This window comes from Scyliorhinus torazame, chromosome 6 (genome assembly GCF_047496885.1).
Source record: "Scyliorhinus torazame isolate Kashiwa2021f chromosome 6, sScyTor2.1, whole genome shotgun sequence".
In the NCBI taxonomy this organism is placed as follows: domain Eukaryota; kingdom Metazoa; phylum Chordata; class Chondrichthyes; order Carcharhiniformes; family Scyliorhinidae; genus Scyliorhinus; species Scyliorhinus torazame.
Genome location: NC_092712.1, coordinates 160909927 through 160930621, shown reverse-complemented (window position 1 = coordinate 160930621; position 20695 = coordinate 160909927). Strand labels below are relative to the sequence as shown.

The following is a 20695-nucleotide window of genomic DNA, read 5'->3' as shown; positions in this document are numbered from 1 at the left end:
ACTCCCTCACTGGGATTTTCCGCCTTGGGTCTAATTCTGATGCCAGGAGAGGGAAGTCAAATCGTGCACTGTTAACCTAATTAATTATGTAGTCAGGGGGATTACTTCACATCACGCCGCGGGGCCATCAGCTCCAGCCTCTGAGACCACTAAAGGTACATGTGTACATGTGCCTCCCACACCCAAAGAAAGTTTCCAGGTGTTGGTGCACCAGAACACACTCAGCAAAGTCACTAGAGGCTAGAGGGCATAGCAGCGAGGCAGATGTCATAAAAACACCAAGGCGTAGTGATGGTAAGAAGTGTTAAGTTTACACTGGTGCATGGTTGACAGTCAGTGTAAATAGCTATTGCAGCTTTTAAAATATATTAATCATTGCACGTCATGGTGATCCCCTGGGTTTTTCTTGCTGCTGCTTGTGTTATTACCTGTGCACACTCCCCACAACCCTTCTTCCAGTGGGGACCAAGGCTGGTCTTGTCCCTGGAACTGTGACTACATATGGTTCATCGCTCTTTGCAAAGGTCCTTGCGAGCCATGTGCGAGAGGCCTTCCAGTCACACACAGTCCCTCCACTGCTCTTTGGAGTCCATAGACAGACCTTTGCCTTGTCAGGGTGAATTTCATCAGGGTTCTCATTCAATTGTCCAGTAGTGCTGGACTTCAACTCCGCCCACCCGATGGTCCTTTCATTTTTTCTGTCAGATATTGAGCATGTTGACACGCTGAAAGGACTCAAATGGCACATGGATCATCTCCGGAGCTGGGTGGACAGGTACCCGAGGACCGACCACGGATCCCGAGCCTGGTGGTGCCCCACCCTCCGGAGCAGTTGCCAGTGGTACCCAACAAGACGACTGGACCTTGTGACTCTGAAATGAGGTAAATCGACCAGCCTGACCAGGAGTCGGACATGGAGTTTTTGCCCACGGACATTGATGCAGGCCCAGGGGTGACCGCTGAACAAAAGGCTGAGGAACCACCCAGGCATTCGACCAGGAAGTGACGCTCCCCTGTCCATTACACCCCCCAGCCCCAGAGTGGTGGGTCCAGGATAATCAGCCTTAGGCAAAGAGGGAAAAGGATTTGCCCCCTTCCGTCGAAATGGACGCGTATTGGACTTGGGTGGGGGGGGGGGGGGGGTGGGGGGGTGTAGAGGGGTGTTATATCCCTAAGTAGGCCCAGGGATCTGCAACATCAGAGTCCCTGTGGCCTCACCTGAATATGATCTATCCAGATGAGCTGGTGTGGCTAAACTCCCTTTTCCTAGGACTGCTGGGATATAAATACCCTGGCCTCGGTGTGGGTTGGGGTGGGAGACCGGTCGGGGAGTAGGAGAAGTGTATAGTAACCAGAATTTTAAAAATGTTTCTACAGACATCCATTCCGAGTAGTCGCCTGCCTAAGACTTTACATGAAGGGAGATTCACCAAAATACGGCAGCTAGTGCTGAAAAAAGGAGAAAGGTGTAACTCCCGCACGCTCCCCCACCGCGTCCCCCCACCCCATCCCCGCACCCCACGATGATTCTGCCCTACAAATGAGATCTGAAAGAACAAGTACACCCTGCATTTCTTGGCCACTTAAAGGCCACTTCCCACGCAGCCTCATCTTTGAGATTTGCAGAAGGAGTTCAGGTGCAGTGAGTGAAGCCCAGCAGATCACCATACTCAAGCCTTGGGCGGGAAAGGGCCTCCTTTGCCATGGGCAGACCCAGCAAAGGTCCGCCTCCTGCCTGTACTCCCTCCTTAGGATCTGGGTATTGTTTATAGTTCCCATGGCCACTGTTACCACTGGTGTTGCTGGAACTACAGAGATGCCAGTTAATCAGATTGGCTCTCTGCTCTCTGAGGCGGGTCTTCCACCAGAGTGAAGGATGGAAGTCCCAACTTTAGACATTTAATACTCATTCGAGCAATAAATGGCTGCGGGGCTGCAGCGATTGGTGGGGATGTGTTCCCTCACAACTCTTCTGGTGACTGGGTGGGAAATCCCGCAATCCAAAAAATCCTGACCATTGTTTTTTATAACAGCCAAAGAACATGACCCAATCAGTTAAGCAGGTACACCATTGTTCTGAGTGGGAGAAATGTGTTCTAACTAAACAGATGTAGCTGTGCTAAAGCAGTGTAATGGTGAGGCGGAGGCATTTTGAAAGCTCTTTAATTTATTTTGTTCTATGTTCTCTGCCATTCATAATAATTAATTTTAATCCCTCAATTGTTTTTCTGCGTTAGTCTGTGGTTGTGATGAGTGAGGGTTAAAATAGTTCAATAAAAATGAAGCAAAAAAGGTTTGCATGCAATTATTGAATCTCATTCAACCCTGAGCTGCATGGAATTTGTATATTTATTATTATTTTACAACACATGGGTGTTGCTGGCTTAGCCAGCATTTGTTGCCCATCTTTATTTGCATTTTGCAAGGTGGTGGGTACTTATTTAAGTAAAATAATGAAAGAAAGAAGTACATTGATATATTATCCTACATAACTCTGATGGATCTGAATGGACCTGTATTGTTTTGATGGAATATTAAACTAGACACTTGGAGAACTCTGGTTTTCTTTAGACAGGGGTGTTATAATGTAACTGAAATGTCAGACACAGTGTATATATTTATTGCTTTAGCCAAAAGAAAGGGCCTTCAATAATGCAGTGTTGCCACTACTATGTCACGGTGTCAGGCTACGTTTTGTGAGCTCGATTGCAGCTTGAACTCCTGAGTCAGAGGCAACTGTGTCAAGCTGAGACAAATCTGTTGAAAGTCCCATAATTGTTTATCTCTCCTGTCAAAGAACAAAAAACAAAGAAAAGCACAGCACTGGAACAGGCCCTTCGGCCCTCCAAGCCCGTGCCGACCATGCTGCCCGACTAAACTACAATCTTCTACACTTCCTGCGTCCGTATCCCTCTATTCCCATCCTATTCATGTATTTGTCAAGATGCCCCTTAAATGTCACTATCGTCCCTGCTTCCACCACCTCCTCCGGCAGCGAGTTCCAGGCACCCACTACCCTCTGTGTAAAAAAACTTGCCTTGTGCATCTACTCTAAACCTTGCTCCTCGCACCTTAAACCTATGCCCCCTTGAAATTGACCCCTCTACCCTGGGGAAAAGCCTCTGACTATCCACTCTGTCTATGCCCCTCATAATTTTGTAGACCTCTATCAGGTCGCCCCTCAACCTCCGTCGTTCCAGCGAGAACAAACCAAGTTTATTCAACCGCTCCTCATAGCTAATGCCCTCCATACCAGGCAACATCCTGGTAAATCTCTTCTGCAACCTCTCTAAAGCCTCCACATCCTTCTGGTAATGTGGCGACCAGAATTGAACACTATACTGCAAGTGTGGCCTAACAAAGGTTCTGGACAGCTGCAACATGACTTGCCAATTCTTATATTCAGTGCCCCGGCCAATGAAGGCAAGCATGCCATATACCTTCTTGACTACTTTCTCCACCTGTGTTGCCCCTTTCAGTGACCTGTGGACCTATACACCTAGGTCTCTCTGACTTTCAATACTCTTGAGAGTTCGGCCATTCACTGTATATTCCCTACCTGCATTAGACCTTCCAAAATGCATTACCTGACATTTGTCCGGATTAAACTCCATCTGCCATCTCTCCGCCCAAGTCTCCAAATGATCTAAATCCTGCTGTATCCTCTGATAGTCCTCATCGCTATCCGCAATTCCACCAACCTTTGTGTCGTCTGCAAACTTACTAATCAGACCAGTTACATTTTCCTCCAAATCACTTATATATACCACGAACAGCAAAGGTCCCAGCACTGATCCCTGAGGAACACCACTAGTCACAGCCCTCCAATTAGGAAAGCACCCTTCCATTGCTACTCTCTGCCTTCTATGACCTAGCCAGTTCTGTATCCACCTTGCCAGCTCACCCCTGATCCCGTGCGACTTCACCTTTTGTACCAGTCTACCATGAGGGACCTTGTCAAAGGCCTTACTGAAGTCCATATAGACAACATCCACTGCCCTACCTGCATCAATCATCTTTGTGACCTCTTCGAAAAACTCTATCAGGTTAGTGAGACACGACCTCCCCTTCACAAAACCATGCTGCCTCTCACTAATACGTCCATTTGCTTCCAAATGGGAGTAGATCCTGTCTCGAAGAATTCTCTCCAGTAATTTCCCTACCATTGACATAAGGCTCACCGGCCTGTAGTTCCCTGGATTATCCTTGCTACCTTTCTTAAACAAAGGAACAACATTGACTATTCTCCAGTCCTCCGGGACATCACCTGAAGACAGTGAGGATCCAAAGATTTCTGTCAAGGCCTCAGCAATTTCCTCTTTCGCCTTCTTCAGTATTTTGGGGTAGATCCCATCAGGCCCTGGGGACTTATCTACCTTAATATTTTTCAAGACGCCCAACACCTTGTCTTTTTGGATCTCAATGTGACCCAGGCTATCGACACACCCTTCTCCACACTCAACATCCACCAATTCCTTCTCTTTGGTGAATACCGATGCAAAGTATTCATTTAGTACCTCACCAATTTCCTCTGGCTCCACACATAGATTCCCTTGCCTATCCTTTAGTGGGCCAACCCTTTCCCTGGCTATCCTCGTGCTTTTTATGTACGTGTAAAAAGCCTTGGGATTTTCCTTAACCCTATTTGTCATTGATTTTTTGTGACCCCTTCTAGCCCTCCTGACTCCTTGCTTCAGTTCCTTCCTACTTTCCTTATATTCCACACAGGCTTTGTCTGTTCCCAGCCTTTTAGCCCTGACAAATGCCTCCTTTTTCTTTTTGATGAGGCCTACAATATCTCTCGTTATCCAAGGTTCCCAAAATTTGCCGTATTTATCCTTCTTCCTCACAGGAACATGGCGGTCCTGAATTCCTTTCAACTGACGCTAGAAAGCCTCCCACATGTCAGATGTTGATTTACCCTCAAACATCCGCCCCCAATCTAGGTTCTTCAGTTGCCACCTAATATTGTTATAATTAGCTTTCCCCCAATTTAGCATATTCACCCTAGGACCACTCTTATCCTTGTCCACCAGCACTTTAAAACTTACTGAATTGTGGTCACTGTTCCCAAAATGCTCCCCTACTGAAACTTCTACCACCTGGCCGGGCTCATTCCCCAATACCAGGTACAGTACAGCCCCTTCCCTAGTTGGACAGTCCACATATTGTTTTAACAAACTCTGCCCCGTCTAAGCCCCTGGCACTAAGTGAGTCCCAGTCAATATTGGGGAAGTTGGAAGTCTCCCATCACAACAACCCTGTTGTTTTTACTCTTTTCCAAAATCTGTCTACCTATCTGCTCCTCTATCTCCCACTGGCTGTTGGGAGGCCTGTAGTAAACCCCCAACATTGTGACTGCACCCTTCTTATTCCTTATCTCTACCCATATAGCCTCACTGCCTTCTGAGGTGTCTTCCCGTAGTACAGCTGTGATATTCTCCCTAACCAATCGCACAACTCAGCCACCCCTTTTACATCCCCCTCTGTCCCGCCTGAAACATCTAAATCCTGGACCGTTTAGCTGCCAATCCTGTCCTTCCCTCAACCAGGTCTCTGTAATGGCAACAACATCATAGTTCCAAGTACTAATCCAAGCTCTAAGTTCATCTGCCTTACCTGTAATACTTCTTGCATTAAAACATATGCACTTCAGGCCACCAGACCCGCTGTGTTCAGCAACTTCTCCCTGTCTGCTCTGCCTCAGAGCGATACTGGCCCTATTCCCTAGTTCTCCCTCAATGCTTTCATCTTCTGGCCTATTGCTCCGGTGCCCATCCCCCTGCCATACTAGTTTAAACCCTCCCGTGTGACACTTGCAAACCTCGCGGCCAGGATATTTATGCCTCTCCAGTTTAGATGCAACCCGTCCTTCTCATACAGGTCACACCTGCCCCGGAAGAGCTCCCAGTGGTCCAGATAATGGAAACCCTCCCTCCTACACCAGCTGTTTAGCCACGTGTTTAGCTGCTCTATCTTCCTATTTTTAGCCCTCACTGGCACGTGGCACAGGGAGTAATCCCGAGATTACAACCCTAGTAGTCCTGTCTTTTACCTTTCTGCCTAGCTCCCTGAACTCCTGCTGCAGGTCCTCATGCCCCTTCCTGCCTATGTCGTTAGTACCAATATGTACAACAACCTCTGCCTGTTTGCCCTCCCCCTTCAGGAGGCCCTCTACCCATTCGGAGACATCCTGGACCCTGGCACCAGGGATGCAACATACCATCCTGGAGTCTCTTTCACGTCCACAGAATTGCATATCTGTGCCCCTGACTATAGCGTCCCCTATGACTCTTGCTCTTCTGCGCTTTGACCCTCCCTTCTGAACATCAGAGCCAGCCGTGGTGCCACTGCTCTGGCTGCTGCTGTTTTCCCCTGATAGGCTATCCCCCCCGACAGTATCCAAAGGGTATACCTGTTCGAGAGGGGGACAACCATAGGGAATTCCTGCACTGACTGCATGCCCTTTCTGGTGATCACCCATTTCTCTGCCTGCACCTTGGGTGTGACCACATTTATATAACTTCTATCTATGATGCTTTCCACCACCTGCATGCTCCTAAGTGCATCCAACTGCTGCTCCAACCGAACTATGCGGTCTGTGAGGAGCTCCAGTTGGGTGCACTTTCTGCAGATGAAGACATCCGGGATGCTGGAAGCCCCCCGGACCTGCCACATCTCACAGTCAGAGCACTGCACCCCTCTAATTGGCATTGCATCAATTAATTAGAAAATTAAATTTAAAAGTTTTTTAAAAAGTTACTGTTAACTATATGTTTCATAGCACTAGATTTCTACTATAAATGTGAAAGCTAAATACAGTACTCTCCGATCTCTTGCTTAGATCCTCCTCTAAATTATAATTAAGTAATAAGTAATTATGTTTAATTAGTTTAACAATGCTTAATTTTTTTAATTTAAAATGAATAAAAATCACTTACTTACCTTCCGAGGGTCTCAGATGCTCTCTGGTTCTCTCCCTTTCCTGATTACCTCACTGCACCAAATTACCAAGTTCCAAATTCCCACTCTGGATATGTCTCACTCCGGCTGTGTCTCCTTGACTTGCGCAAAGCAAAGTAAAGCTCTTCTCATTCTGTGACAAAGCAACAACAACAGGTTACATTAATATAGCTCCGTTAACACAGTAAAATGTCCCATGCCTCTTTAAAAGGGCGTCATAAAACAGCTGAGCTAATAAGGAGATATTTGGACAAATAACCAAAAACTTGGATAAACCGTTAGGGTTTAAGGAGTATTTTAAAGGACAAGAGTGCAGTGGTGAGGTGGAAATATTTTGGGGAGGGAATTCAAGGGGTTGGACCCCATGCAGCCAGTGGTGGAGTGATTAAAATATGGGATACACAAAAATCCAGAATTGGAGAAGCAGATGAATCTTGTTAGGGTTAAATGGCTGCTATTGTACCTGTTTTACAACTCCGGGTAAAGTGGAGCTGGAATTGACCGTGCACTAGCTCAGGGTGCGGTAATGGTTTGATACATATAGCACACTTGGAATGATACTGAGGTTCCTTTCACAGGATGTGAAGCAGATGACAGGGGTCACATAGTGCAATCCATTGCCTTCATATGTGGCTACACCAGGGGAACATTTTCTTCATTGCAGACATTAATGGAGTCTGGAGGCAGCTTCACTGCAGTCTGGTCTGTGACCCAGCCCCCTTTCCCCTGTGGAAAATGGATGCATTATTTTCAAAAGCACAGACAGCAGCCCTTGAGGCCTCTCTGAAGCATTGATATAATGCCTTTCATATAATAAAAGGTTACTTGTGTTAAATTTAACAAACCAGGTAACAGTAATTATAATTAAATAGGCAAAATATACAACTGACTATCCACTACCTGATTACCAAGCCCTCCCCCCTTACTAACTACCCACCTCCCTCTATACACACACACACAGAGACAAATAACACCGAAGGGAAAGTGGGATGGAAGTGGTAGCGAAATATTAATAAAATAAAAGAATGAGGATTTTTGTTCAGATGGATGTCTTCTAGTTAATCTCTTTCTCAAGGTTAGGCCTTCAGTTGGGCACTTTCTTTTCCTTCAGCTTGTATGTTTTCACTCACAGAGATAGCAGGCAACCGGCAGCAGAGAGAAGGAGAATAAACAGCTCCTCTTCCCTTGAGGGTGTAGTGGCTTCTGACAGGTTCTCTCTGAAAAATCCACCTGGCAGGAACCAATCACTGACTGTTGTCAGGTAGAACACTGTCCCTGGCCAACCCACAGTTTGCCAGTTAGCCCATGTAACCAACTTCCTCCAAAGCTGGTCACTGAGATACACTCGGCGCTGATGAGTCTGGTTTCTCTTTCCCAAAATACAAAACCTAGGAACACACTCACAGAATAATACAGTGCAGAAGAGGCACTTCAGCCCGTTAGAGTCTGCACCGACACATGAAAAACACCTGACCTGCCTACGTAATCCCAATTACCAGCACTTGGCCCATAGCCTTGAATGTTATGACATGCCAAGTGCTCATCCAGGCACTTTTAAAAAGGATATGAGGCAACCCGCCTCTACTATCCTCCCAGGCAGTGCATTCCAGTCTGCCACCACCCTCTGGGTCAAAAGTTTTTCCTCAAACCCCCCTAAAGCTCCTTCCCCTCACCTTGAACTCGTAACTGAACCTTCAACTAAGGGAAACAGCTGCTCCCTATTTACCCTGTAAATGCCCCTCATAATCTTGTACACCTCGATCAGGTTGCCCATCAATCTTCTCTGCTCCAGCGAAAACAAACCAAGCCTATCGAAACTCTCTTCAGAACTTATATGTTCACCCTAGGCAACATCCTGGTGAATCGCCTATGCACCCCCTCCAGTGACATTACATCCTTCTTATAATATGGCGACTAGAATTGCATATAGTACTCCAGCTGTGGCCTCACCAAAGTTCTATAAAGCTCCATCATGACTTCCCTGCTTTTGTAACTTATGCCTCAATTGATCATGGCAAGTGTCCCAAATGCCTTTTCACCACCCTATTAACCTGCCCTTCTGCCTTCAGAGATCTATGGACAAACACGCCAAGGTCCTTTTGTTCCTTGGAACTTCCCAATATCAGGCCATTCATTGAATACTTCCTTGTCACATTACTCCTTCCAAAGTGTATCACCTCACACCTTTCAAGGTGAAATTCCATTTGCCACCTTTCTGCCCATTTGACCATCCCGTCTGTATCTTCCTGTAACCCAAGACACGCTACCTCATTGTTAACCAGCCGGCCAATCTTTGTGTCATATGCAAACTTACTGACCCTACTCCCTACATAGTCATCTAAGCCGTTTATAAATGTCCTGGCAGGCACTCTTCTGCTTCAAGACATATTCTAATTCTGGAAATTATTTTCCTTGCACCAAAAATAATAAAATAAAATAAAAGGAATGGGAACAAAAGAAATAAACAGGAAGGACTCTTACGAAATGCTCTTCTGTCCACAGCAGGGCCCATGAAATCTAGCTCCGCTCTCAGAGATGCCTAGATAGAGTGGATGTGGAGAGGATGTTTCCACTGGTAGGAGAGACTAGAACCCAAGGACAGCCTCAGATTCAACGGGCAATCCTTTAAAATTGAGATGTGGTGGAATTTCTTCAGCCAGAGAGTGGTGAATCTGTGGAACTCTTTGCTGCAGAAGGGTGTGAAGGCCAAGTCACTGAGCGTCTTTAAGACAGAGATGGACAGGTTCTTGATCAATTAGGGGATCAGAGGTCATGGGAAGGCAGGAGAATGGGGATAAAAAACATATCAGCCATGATTGAATGACGGAGCAGACCCAATGGGCTGAATGGCCTAATTCTGCGCCTATATCTTATGGGGCGGCTCAATTGTGCAGTGGTTAGCACTGCTACCTCAGAGCTCAGGGTCCCAGGTTCAATTCTGGTCTCAGGTGACTGTGTCGGGTTTGCATTTCTCCTCGTGTCTGCAGGGGGTTTCCTCCGGGTGCTCTGGTTTCCTCCCACAGTCCAAAGATGTGCAGGTTAGGTGGATTGGCCATGCTAATTGCCCCTTGGTGTCCAAAGGGTTAGGTTGGGTTACGGAGTTACAGGGATAGGCGGGAGGCGTGGGCATAGGTAGGGCTCTTTTCAAGGCCAACTCGATAGGCCAAATGGCCTCCTTCTGCATTGTAAATTCTATGATTATATGGTGTTATATAAACACCCCGGTCCACACCCGGGTGCTAGGAAAAATTAGGTTGTTCCGCCCCGTCATCTGGATAAATCGTACTCGGGTGGGGCCACAGGGACTCTGAGGCTGCAGATTCCTCGGCCTCCTGGAAGGTTATAAAACCTCACAAACTCTCACATTATTGTAAGGGTTAAATCAATTTGTTCAGCCTTGACAGATAAGACAAGGACATATACTTACTTTGCAGTCTTCCAACTACATGGTGTTTTTCTGTTCTTTATATATCTTCACATCTTGTAGTTTGGAGGAGTAGGCAGCAGCTCATTCACACGTTTGTTGTATTTCAATCTGTAAGAAAATAGATTTCAATTAAATTGAACTGAAATTGAAGTTTTACAATGCAAGATACACCTAAACTGAACAGAATTGCTATGAAATTGAAGTTCTACAAATAAATGAACTAATTTAGAATGGTCTTTGCACTTTCTAACGGCAGTTACTGTGGTTGCAGCTGCAGCGGTAACTGATGTTGTTCGCTGCTGATTGTGCAATATTCCAGGCTCACAGGTGTCAAAACTTGGACAACAGACAGGCTCGGACTGAGTGGCCAGTAACATTCAGACCACACAAGTACAGCAACCATCATCTCCAACAAGAGAAAGCCTAACCATTTCTCCTTGCCACTGGCATTAGCATCAATGAGATCCCAAAAGTATAGTTACTGTTTTAATGTAGGGGGTATAGTGGCCAATTAAACATAAGGCACTTCACATGAGCACTGTAAATCAAAGTATGACACCAGACCATGGCAGGAAATATTAGATCATATGACCTAAAGCTTGGGCAAAGAGGTAGGTTCTAAGTAATATCTGAAAGGAGGAAAACAATGCAGGGAAGTAGACAGTTGTAGGGTGGGTATTCCAGAACTTGGAACCGAGGAAACTTAAGGCATGGCTACATTCCCCATCCCTCCCCCCATCATCGCACCCATCCGCCCATGCCCTCAGTTCCCCTCCTCCCCCTGCCGTCTCAGTGATCCTTGACCTGCTTAGCCTTCTGTGCTCTACCTCTGCGTCTAGGTTTGTCCCCAAGATGCACATTAGAGGTGGAGTCAGCCTGCTGCCTATCGTGTCCTGTGGCCTTTGATGCCTCTTGCAGGCATCCTCTGGGTGCCCTGGGGCTGAAGGGCCCTGGCCCACTTGCCGGCGGCACATGCCGTGCCCGTGCCACCCTGTTCCGGGTGCTTTTACCAAGATGCCCCTTGTCAGAGATGTGGGTCTCGGGGGAGCTGGTGGCGGCCATCGCCACTCATCAGGGTGACTCCGGGTTGGCACCCAGCATTCCTTCCTCCAGGTCGGTGACCATAGGGCCCTGGGGTTCACCTCGGGACGGAGGGACAGCTGGATTGAGCTCTGGCTGCCTTGTGTCATCTGGCTCTACCAGGCCTGGCGACTCCCCAATGTCTGCAGCACGGTGTTGACGCCCTCTACGATGTTCCCCAGTGACTGGGACTTACTCTGGAGTGCCAAGGCAATGTCCATCTGATACTGTGACATGTCCCGCAGCACATCAACAAGGTCAGCCTGGTATTGGGTCACGTCCCCCAGCCAGGCGGACAGTCTGCCGAATTTCTCAGCCATGGCCATCACTGACTGAGCCAAGCCTTGGACACCTCCACTCATGCTGCAGATGTTGTGCAGTCGCCAGCCTAGCTGTGTTGGCCTTGGTGCTACGCATTGCCGGCGCCATTTCCTGCACACATAGCCTCTGGGACTCCTCCAATTGGCTATGGACCTGCTGGAGTGTTGCTGACATCCCCCTCTGAATCTCACAGTCGCACCCTATCGACTGCATCAGATCCAGGCAAACCTGTCCCAGAGGCTCAGCAGCTGACTGGGTCCTGGGACCCAGCAGACCTCCGACTGCTGTCTCATTTGGGCATTCCTGCCTCCACCTGATGTGTATCGGAACTGTGTGGTGCTCACCAGAATGTGCACCAGAAGCCTGTCCACTACTGTCGCACACCGAGGTATGTGTCTCTGCGCTGGTAGAGGGTGGAGATGATAGCTGTGCCACAAATATGGTGGTTTCCTTGGAGCTCCCCTCTGAGGGGTTCTCATGGGAGACAGAGGGTGGGGGGGGGAAAACCACGCCAAATGGGCCGGCACCGTTGGGTGAGGATCCTGCGGGAGAAGGGACATGTGGTCAGTGGGTATGATGGATCATTCTGTAAGGCATTTACAATTCACATGTGACAGGTCATCTGGGAGCAGGTGGAATCTCACCTCTCCGCCGTACACCAATCTACGTCGGTGTCAGATCTGTCATCTACCACCCCCATGACCACCAGGGCCCGTTCCTTGTAAGGGTGAAGACTCTTATGTCCAGCAACCCGCTGCCCGTCTGGGTCCTCCCCATCTGTTGAGGGCCAACTTCTCCTGTGGGGAGACAGAGAGGGCATTGTGAGCTGCACGTGCCGTTCATCACTGGGGTTGGGTTGGGGGTTTGTTGGGGGGAAGATGTGGCGTTTGGGAGTGATGGGGAGTATGGGGAAAGGATGGGGATGTATGGGCAGGGGGGATGAGGAGTATTGAGTGCGGTGGTGGCATGGGCTGCACTGCCGGGCATGGGTAGGCCGGGGCACGGAATGGTGCTGGGCGGGGGCAGTGGCAGGCGCATGCTCATGGAACGGGGTCGAGGATGGCCTGGGTGATGTGAGTGGGCCAGTGCAAACCCACCCATGTGGAGATCATTGACCTTCTTACAGCAGTGGGTTCTCGTCGTCCTGGTGACGATCCCCGAGCAGACGGCTGCTGCCACTTCCTCCCAGGCAGCACTGACTGCCCTGTGGCTGACCTTATGAGACCGTCGGGGAAACAGGGCAACCCATCTGATTTTGACCGTGTCTATTGGTCTGGCCAGGTTGGCATTCCCAAATCATGAGACTGATCTGCTCAGTGCCATGGATGCGAGCTGTGTAGGGTGGGCGATGCAGGATCGGTCTAAGTGCTGCTCTCCCTTGTTAGCGGGAGAGGGAGGGGGGGGGGGGTAATGCTGGCGACGAATCAGCCGGCGGGACAATCATATGTGCTGTGAAGCCCGTTGGGCCTCGTTATCTGGTCCAATTAATGTTTTATAGCGATGGCGGCCTCGCTGGGAGCTTATGGCAGTTTCCGCTCACTATCACATTAAATCACACCCTTTGTCACGTTTTTGGGTCCTGGGGCATTTCTCACTGGTTTAGCCCACACTTGGAATTATTTTAATCACTGAGGATTGGACTAACAGTTTGGGCTGCTATTTTGAAAGGGTGCCCCAATCTCTAAGCGAACTCATGTGTCCCCTACACCTCACACCCTCCACCCATGGGCAATGCCACCGCCCACACACATGGGCTTTACCCCACCCTCCCTCCCTTCCTCCCAGATGAGGACACCCCGCTATGGGGCCCCTGGGGGCCCCCTCTACAGGCCCCCCATGCCCTCTTATAGGCCTCCCCTTCCAGGACCCCCAACCATCACCCCCCCCAATCTCCCAGAGGCCCCTACTTACCTGCCCTGCACTCCCCCACCCTTCATACATCCCCTCCATCTTCCTTTCATGGGCATGGCCCCGCTCAGGCCCTGACTCTTGGCAGTGCCACCCTAGAACTTTGGCACCCTTGCACTGGTACCCTGGCAGTGTTCCTGCCAGCTTGACAGTGTCAAGATGTCAGCTGGGCAGTGCCAAGGTGCCCACTTTCCAGAGGGGCAGGGGACCACCGTGCATGATCCCTGGCCACCCAGGGACCTCTGATGGCCTGGGAATCGCCCCAGGTACCGTTCCCATTGGTCTTTGTTTGTGTGGACCAGTACTGAATGACACCTGGCTGCGGCATTCCTGGGGAGGCTGGTAGATCCCGGCTAGCTGGTAGATACCAGGTAAACCCGTCTAAGTATGGTTAAACCTACTCCGGTTAAAAACAACTACTCAGGTGCGCGCTGTTTGGTCACACCCATTTTGGGCGGGATTCTGATTCCAATTCCTTGCGAGATCTGCGTAGATCTTGTGAGGCATAAAGGCTGCCAAGAAGCCTGTGGGAGGCCTCGACCAGGATCTACCGGCCGTGCCGCTCTCTCGCTCCAGTGCAACATGGCCGGTAGATCGCGGCATTATTGATTTTATTGGAGAATTGTGCCAAATAGACAATACTTTTGCCTTATTAAAAATTAGTTGATGTGTTGGCTCCTTGATGAGATGCAGATATTTGAATGACAGTCACCCAGGAACACCTTGCCCATGTGTCCATTATTCATGTGTGAGCTTAGCAGTTAGTGCCAGCAGTTACCTTCCCTTCAACATCTACACGGATGTCAGTAGCAGGAAAACCAGCTGTTTTGTTTGCCTCCCTTCCTCATAAGCATTGTTGCTACTTGCACCATCCTTCTGCTGAGATGACCCACAGACAAGGAATCAAAGCAGGCACCTTCATTGTTGTATTGCTTAGCTACTTGAAGGGTAAACTCACTGAGCCATCAGGCAGCTTAGCCTTTATCATTGATACATACCCTGCAGCTGGCATGTAAATCCATGTTCCTATTCATTTGCATCCATCTCAAATATCTGATGCCAACTGATTTCCATGTACTATTAAAGCATTTATCAACAAATTGGGCTCTAGTACTATAACTAGGACCGCATTTTGCAAATCTTCAACAACTATGAAAAATCTGAAAATAGGATTGATATTCTTGGGATTTGACAGCCAGATTGCCAGGACCCGGGGGCAGAAGGTTGAAAACCTCTGAATAGTATTGTGTAACCTCCATGGTATAATGAATATCTGGTCCAGAAACCAGTTGAGGCCAGATGATGCCATAAACCATTCTGTATTCTGTGGGAATGGTGAAGGTTTTCTCTGTGTAAGCAAATTGTAAATCTGTAACGAATGAAATCTTCCACCCTGCTCCCATAACGTGCTCAAATTTTCTTTATTGAAGTTGTTGCGGTCCTAGTTGATAACTGGACTGAAAGATCTGAGAATGGAACCTTGGATCACAAAACCATAACTTTTACTTTTTTTTATTAAAGGTGGAGGAACAGAGTCACAGGACCGCTAATTAGTTTTACCAACAAGGGAAATACATTTATTCAACCTGAAAAAAATGTAATATAATGCAGTGCTCTTTTCCTCTCCTCTTAGCTTAACCAATGCACTCAAGTTTTAAGATTACTATGGATGACAAAGTACATTTCAAGCTACAATGGTCCCACGAACAAAAATAGACCCTTTGTTGCATGCAAAGAGCTGTGGTCAGATATACACTCCATTCTGAAACCCCAAGTGAAGGTCTTTGGTTGCCTCCTCTAAATCCCCCAGAAGATGATCACATAAGAGTTTCCATAATCTAATCCCCAAAACATACTTTAAAATCTTCTGTCATGATCATGCTTTCCATTTGTGGTTTGCATTCTGAAATCCAGTCCAAGTTTTCCAAAAGACTCTTATTGTTGGCCGTGGGAAGAGCTTCCATCCCACGTTTACCAGTGAATCCACTCCAGGATTTTACACCAACCCTTTTCAGGATTCCTTTGTCTCGACTGACTTTGACTGTTACACATACCCTGCTATCCAGTCAATATTGTCTTCCCAATTACTTTAAAATTTGTTTCAGAGACTGTATTAAAACATTCCAAACTTTAGGATTACTTTAGAAACCGTTAGAAACCTAGTTTATCTACAGTCAATTCCTTCTCAACTTTGTCTGTGGTGCCTTGAACATTATTCTGTTCTATTTCCAGGTTTTTAGAACCAACTGTCCTTTAATTTCTCTGGAGCTTGCTTCCTTGCACATTATTCCATAGTACACCTTTTCCTGCTTCGAGCAGAGCTATGGATTTTTCCTCTCCAGCTGTGTATCTGCAACAGCTCTGACTTTTCCGTTAAAAAAAGAACAAAGAAAGTTCTCCCCTCTGGAAATAGGCCTTCTGTTGCTAAGCAATACGTCCTGATTATGTTCTTTTTCTTTATTTTTCACAGTTTAGCCCTCTCTAACAACAACAGCAACCCAGTTGGAATTGAAACCAACCTGCACACATACAAATACCTTTGTCCAGCATAAATCTAACTAAAGATCCCTTCCAGGTGCAGAGACATTAAATTAATAATAATAATAATCCTTATTAGTGTCACAAGTCGGCTTATATTACACTGCAATGAAGTTACTGTGAAAATCCCTTAGTCGCCACACTACGGTGCCCGTTCGGCCCCACTGAGGGAGACTTCAGAATGTCCAATTCACCTAACAAGCACATCTTTGGGACTTGTGGGAGGAAACCGGAGCACCCAGACGAAACGCAAGCAGACAAGGGTCAAACTTGAACTAGAACTTTGAACTTGAACGTTATATGTTTAAAAAGCAGTTAGACAGGTACATGGGCAGGGTGGGTATAGAGGGATATGGGCCAAATGCGGGCAAGTGGGACTAGCTTTGTGATAGAAACTGGGCGATATGGACAAGCTGGGCCGAAGGGCCTGTTTCCATGCTGTAAATGTCGATGACTCTATGACTCTATAAAGTGCAAACTCCTCATAGACAGTGACCCAAGCCGGGAATCAAACCCAGGTCCCTGGCACTGTGAAGCAACAGTGCTAACCACTGTGCTACTAACCCACTTAAAACTATACCTTTTTTTAAATGTTTACCCACAAACATATATCCCTTACAAGGACTTTTGGTTTTCTAATAAAGTGATGTAGGTTTTTAAAAGAAAGTGGTTTGTCTTTTCTTGAAAGTTTGCGGAATGATGGTGTAAACAATAAATGTTTATAATAATAATATATTAACTCAATCAGATCAATAATATGGAATGGTCAGAATATGTGGAGCTGGACAAGTCGCAGAATGGACTATTGAACAGAGTATAGAAAGTAAGGATTAAGGGGCACTACTGAGACTAGTAGACTGTGAGAAGGATGTTTTGTAAGCATTGGTGCCGGCATCAGTCTTGTTCACCATTTACATAAAGGATTTGGACTCAAGAATCAGATATCCAATTGCAAAATTTGTGGACACAACTAAATTGGTGCGCAGTTAATACTGAGGACTGCAACAAAATACGAGAAATAAAACGGGCACGTAGTTGGTAAATGAATGTCAATAGAGATAAGCATCAGGTGGTACATTTTATTAGGAAGAATTAGGAGGCCACATGCTCCTTGGAAAATAAGAGCCTTAATAGGCTGCATAATCAAAGGGATCCAGGGTACAGATGCACAAACCACTAAAGGTAGTGGTTTAATAAGGCCAGAACAAAAGCAAACACATCACTGGGATTTATTTCTGGAAGATAGAAGTTAAACTTGCATTGAACTTTATTTAGATCACACATAAAGTACTGTGTATGGTTCTGGTTTCCACATCACGTAAAGGATAAAAAGCAACTGGAGAAGATCCAAAGAAAGGATTTAGCAGGACGACACCAGAACCAAGAGGTCATACATATCAGGAAAAACTAAACAACAATATTTAAGTTCTATACTACAAAGGGAACTAAGTGCATGAGCTTATATCAAAAGGGGTGGAATTAAAAGACAGCGAAGTTATACTAAACATTTAACCTTAATTAGACCACTGTGTGCAGTTATGGTCAGCATATTATTAAAAAACATAGCCACACTGAGGAGGATGCTAAAAAGGTTGACAAGGATGGTATCAAAACTGCACAGTTATATCTATGGATGAACAGCCTGGATCTCATTTCCTTTGATATCAAAGATTCAGAGGTGAATTAGTAGCAGTCTTATGAAAGATTATTTGACAGTAAACACAAATAGTCCACTTGTGGGGAAGAGCAAAACTATTTCTTCAGCTGTGTCCATCCAGGAAAGTATGTAGCTCCCCTCATGCCTTTTTCACAACGGATTTCTGTCATACACTGAGAAGACATGGGGCTGGATGCCACAATGGGAAATCCCATTGGCCAGCTGGCGGGATGGAGAATACCGCTGCGAGCGGGAGCGCGCCGTACCAGAAATCTCACCCATGTTGGCCCCAATGACTGATCAGGAATCTCTTTTACTCTTACTGCCTGACATGGTCAAATTGGGACAAATTGATTACCAACCTGCTTGGTCATATCATGAATGCTCTTTCCATGGCCAACAAGTTCTGGAATGCAACATGAACCTAGAGCTCATGTCTCACAGGCAGAGGTGCTGCACATTAGCCACAAAACCTCCTCAGAGACTATCAAGATAAGGTCATGACCAAGAAATCAAACAGGGAATTTAGGTGAACCTTCTTTACCCAGGAAGTGGTGAGAGTATGGAACTCATTATTACAGGATTATGAAACAAATATCATAGGTACATACAAGGAAAGTTTGATAAGGGAATAGCGGGTTGTGCTGATACATGAGTTAAAATGGGGAGAGGCTGTAGTGGAGTGCAAACGCCAGCATGAACCACATCAGCCAAATGTATGTATATCCCATGTAATTCTGTATGTTCATCTTTTGCTTAATCATATTTGCAGGTTTTCCCACTGATCAACGTAAAACCTGGAGAAGCAACTATGACAAAACTACTTTTGCGCAGCTTCATGTTATCGGTGGCATTTACTTTGGTAAGTCAAGCAATGCTTATCAAGAAAGGCACCTTGTTATCAAAAGCACAGCATGTTTACACGGGAACATTGTCATCCAAAGCAGAAGAGTTGTTTATCTTTGTTCACCTTTGCTTTACATTTGTGTATCAAATCCTTACCACTGGTTGTGTTTCATAGATATGCACCTCACACCCATTCTCACTTGAAGTGGCAAACAAACCAAGCAAATAATGGTTCAGTATCCCATTGAAAATAATTAAAATCTCAGCGTTATCGATTATTCCATTTTATAAACATTAAAAATAGCCAGAGTTTGGCCCAAATCATCCAGCCGCAGTATGTTTGTACACTGGAGGTACACCGATGGTGCGCTGGGGAACTCTTTGGAAGTCCCCATGCACAAGCCACACAAGAATTGACTGAGATGTTTTGACTTCCGTTGGGCAATTATCTGCATCAGAAACCTTCTGAATCTCTGCTTTAAAATCGGAGACTTCAGATGGTTCCGATTCACTTAGTAGAAGTTACCCAGGAAAGATTAGAAGGATTAAAATCAGTTCAAACCCGTAGGTAAGCATACTAGTAATCCCCTGATTATACACAGCACCCCCCGCCAAACCTATCCCACCGCCACCCCATTACCCCCGGACCCCACAACACGCCAGCCCCACGATTACCACCACCCTAGACTACTTCCCACCCATGACTACTTTAATAAGGTAAGGGGAGTCAAGCGAGTAAAAGTAAAATACATTTATTTAAGCAACATGTATTTACATGAGCCCTGGTTACACCTCATTGGGTACTCTCTCTCTCTGTCGGTCGATTCCACAATGGCCGACCTTTTATGCAAGTACGGGTAAGCTACCCCGCCCCTAGCGGGGGAGCTCGAAGTTCTCGAGGAGCACGGGGAAAACAATCATTTTCATAGAATTTGATTATCATAGAATTTACAGTGCAGAAGGAGGCCATTCGGCCCATCGAGTCTGCACTGGCTCTTGGAAAGAGCACCATACCCAAGGTTAATACCTCCACCCTATCCCCATAACCCAGTAACCCCACCCAGCACTAAGGGCAATTTTGGACACTAAGGGCAATTTTTTTATCATGGCCAATCCACCTAACCTGCACATCTTTGGACTGTGGGAGGAAACCGGAGCACCCGGAGGAAACCCACGCATACACGGGGAGGATGTGCAGACTCCGCACAGACAGTGACCCAAGCCGGAATCGAACCTGGGACCCTGGAGCTGTGAAGCAATTGTGCTATCCGCAATGCTACCATGCTGCCCGTGGTCATACACACCATATGTCCTGTGCTGGTTATTACATTCGTCCCCACTAAAGTCCGAGCTCCTTCTTGAAGGACGATGACAAGGAGAAGACGACGAAGTTCGAAATACCGAGAAAGAAGAAGAAGGCGAAACTGATGCAACACTCACAGCAGCTGGATGACGAAAGCTTTTCGGCTCTGGAAGATTGCCTTTGAGTGGGTGAGCAGGACCGGCCTATATATCGACGGTGAACGAACTTTATGACAGGAACACCTGGGCGGCCAACCGGCCGAAGGCGGCAGAACCACGTCAGCATTGGAGGCCTCAGACAACTGCGTCTCCACGTCGGAGCCTGAGGATAGGACGTCTGGCATGTCGGCATCATGGGAAAATGGAGGAGTCACAGCAGGCCGTACCGGCAGTGCAGGATCCGGGCCAGGGCACCTCTCAAAGTACAGAGCGCCGGGAGTGTATATGATCCAGGTATCGTCGTATCAGCTGCCTCCAAACATGAACCTGGTAAAACACAATGTCCAATTGGCGGACGATAATCCCAGAAAGCCAGCAAGTGCCATCGACGAAGTTGCAAACATAGACTGCATCATCAGGTGTGAAGAATCGAAGAAGTTAAAGACGAGCCGGGCAACGCCCCTGGGCTTTCTGGTTGTGGCGCACCTTAGTGA

The 20695-nt window shown here is 47.0% G+C and overlaps 1 protein-coding gene across 1 annotated transcript in view; it reads left to right on the top strand.

Moving 5' to 3' along the window:
• Positions 1-20695, top strand: part of calcr (calcitonin receptor) — a 546460-nt gene that overhangs the window by 178570 nt on the left and 347195 nt on the right. Inside the window, exon 2 of the mRNA XM_072509015.1 lies at positions 18667-18756. Within this exon, the coding sequence (XP_072365116.1) occupies positions 18706-18756 (51 nt within the window). The 5' untranslated portion in view covers positions 18667-18705. The remainder of the gene's footprint in view (positions 1-18666; positions 18757-20695) is intronic.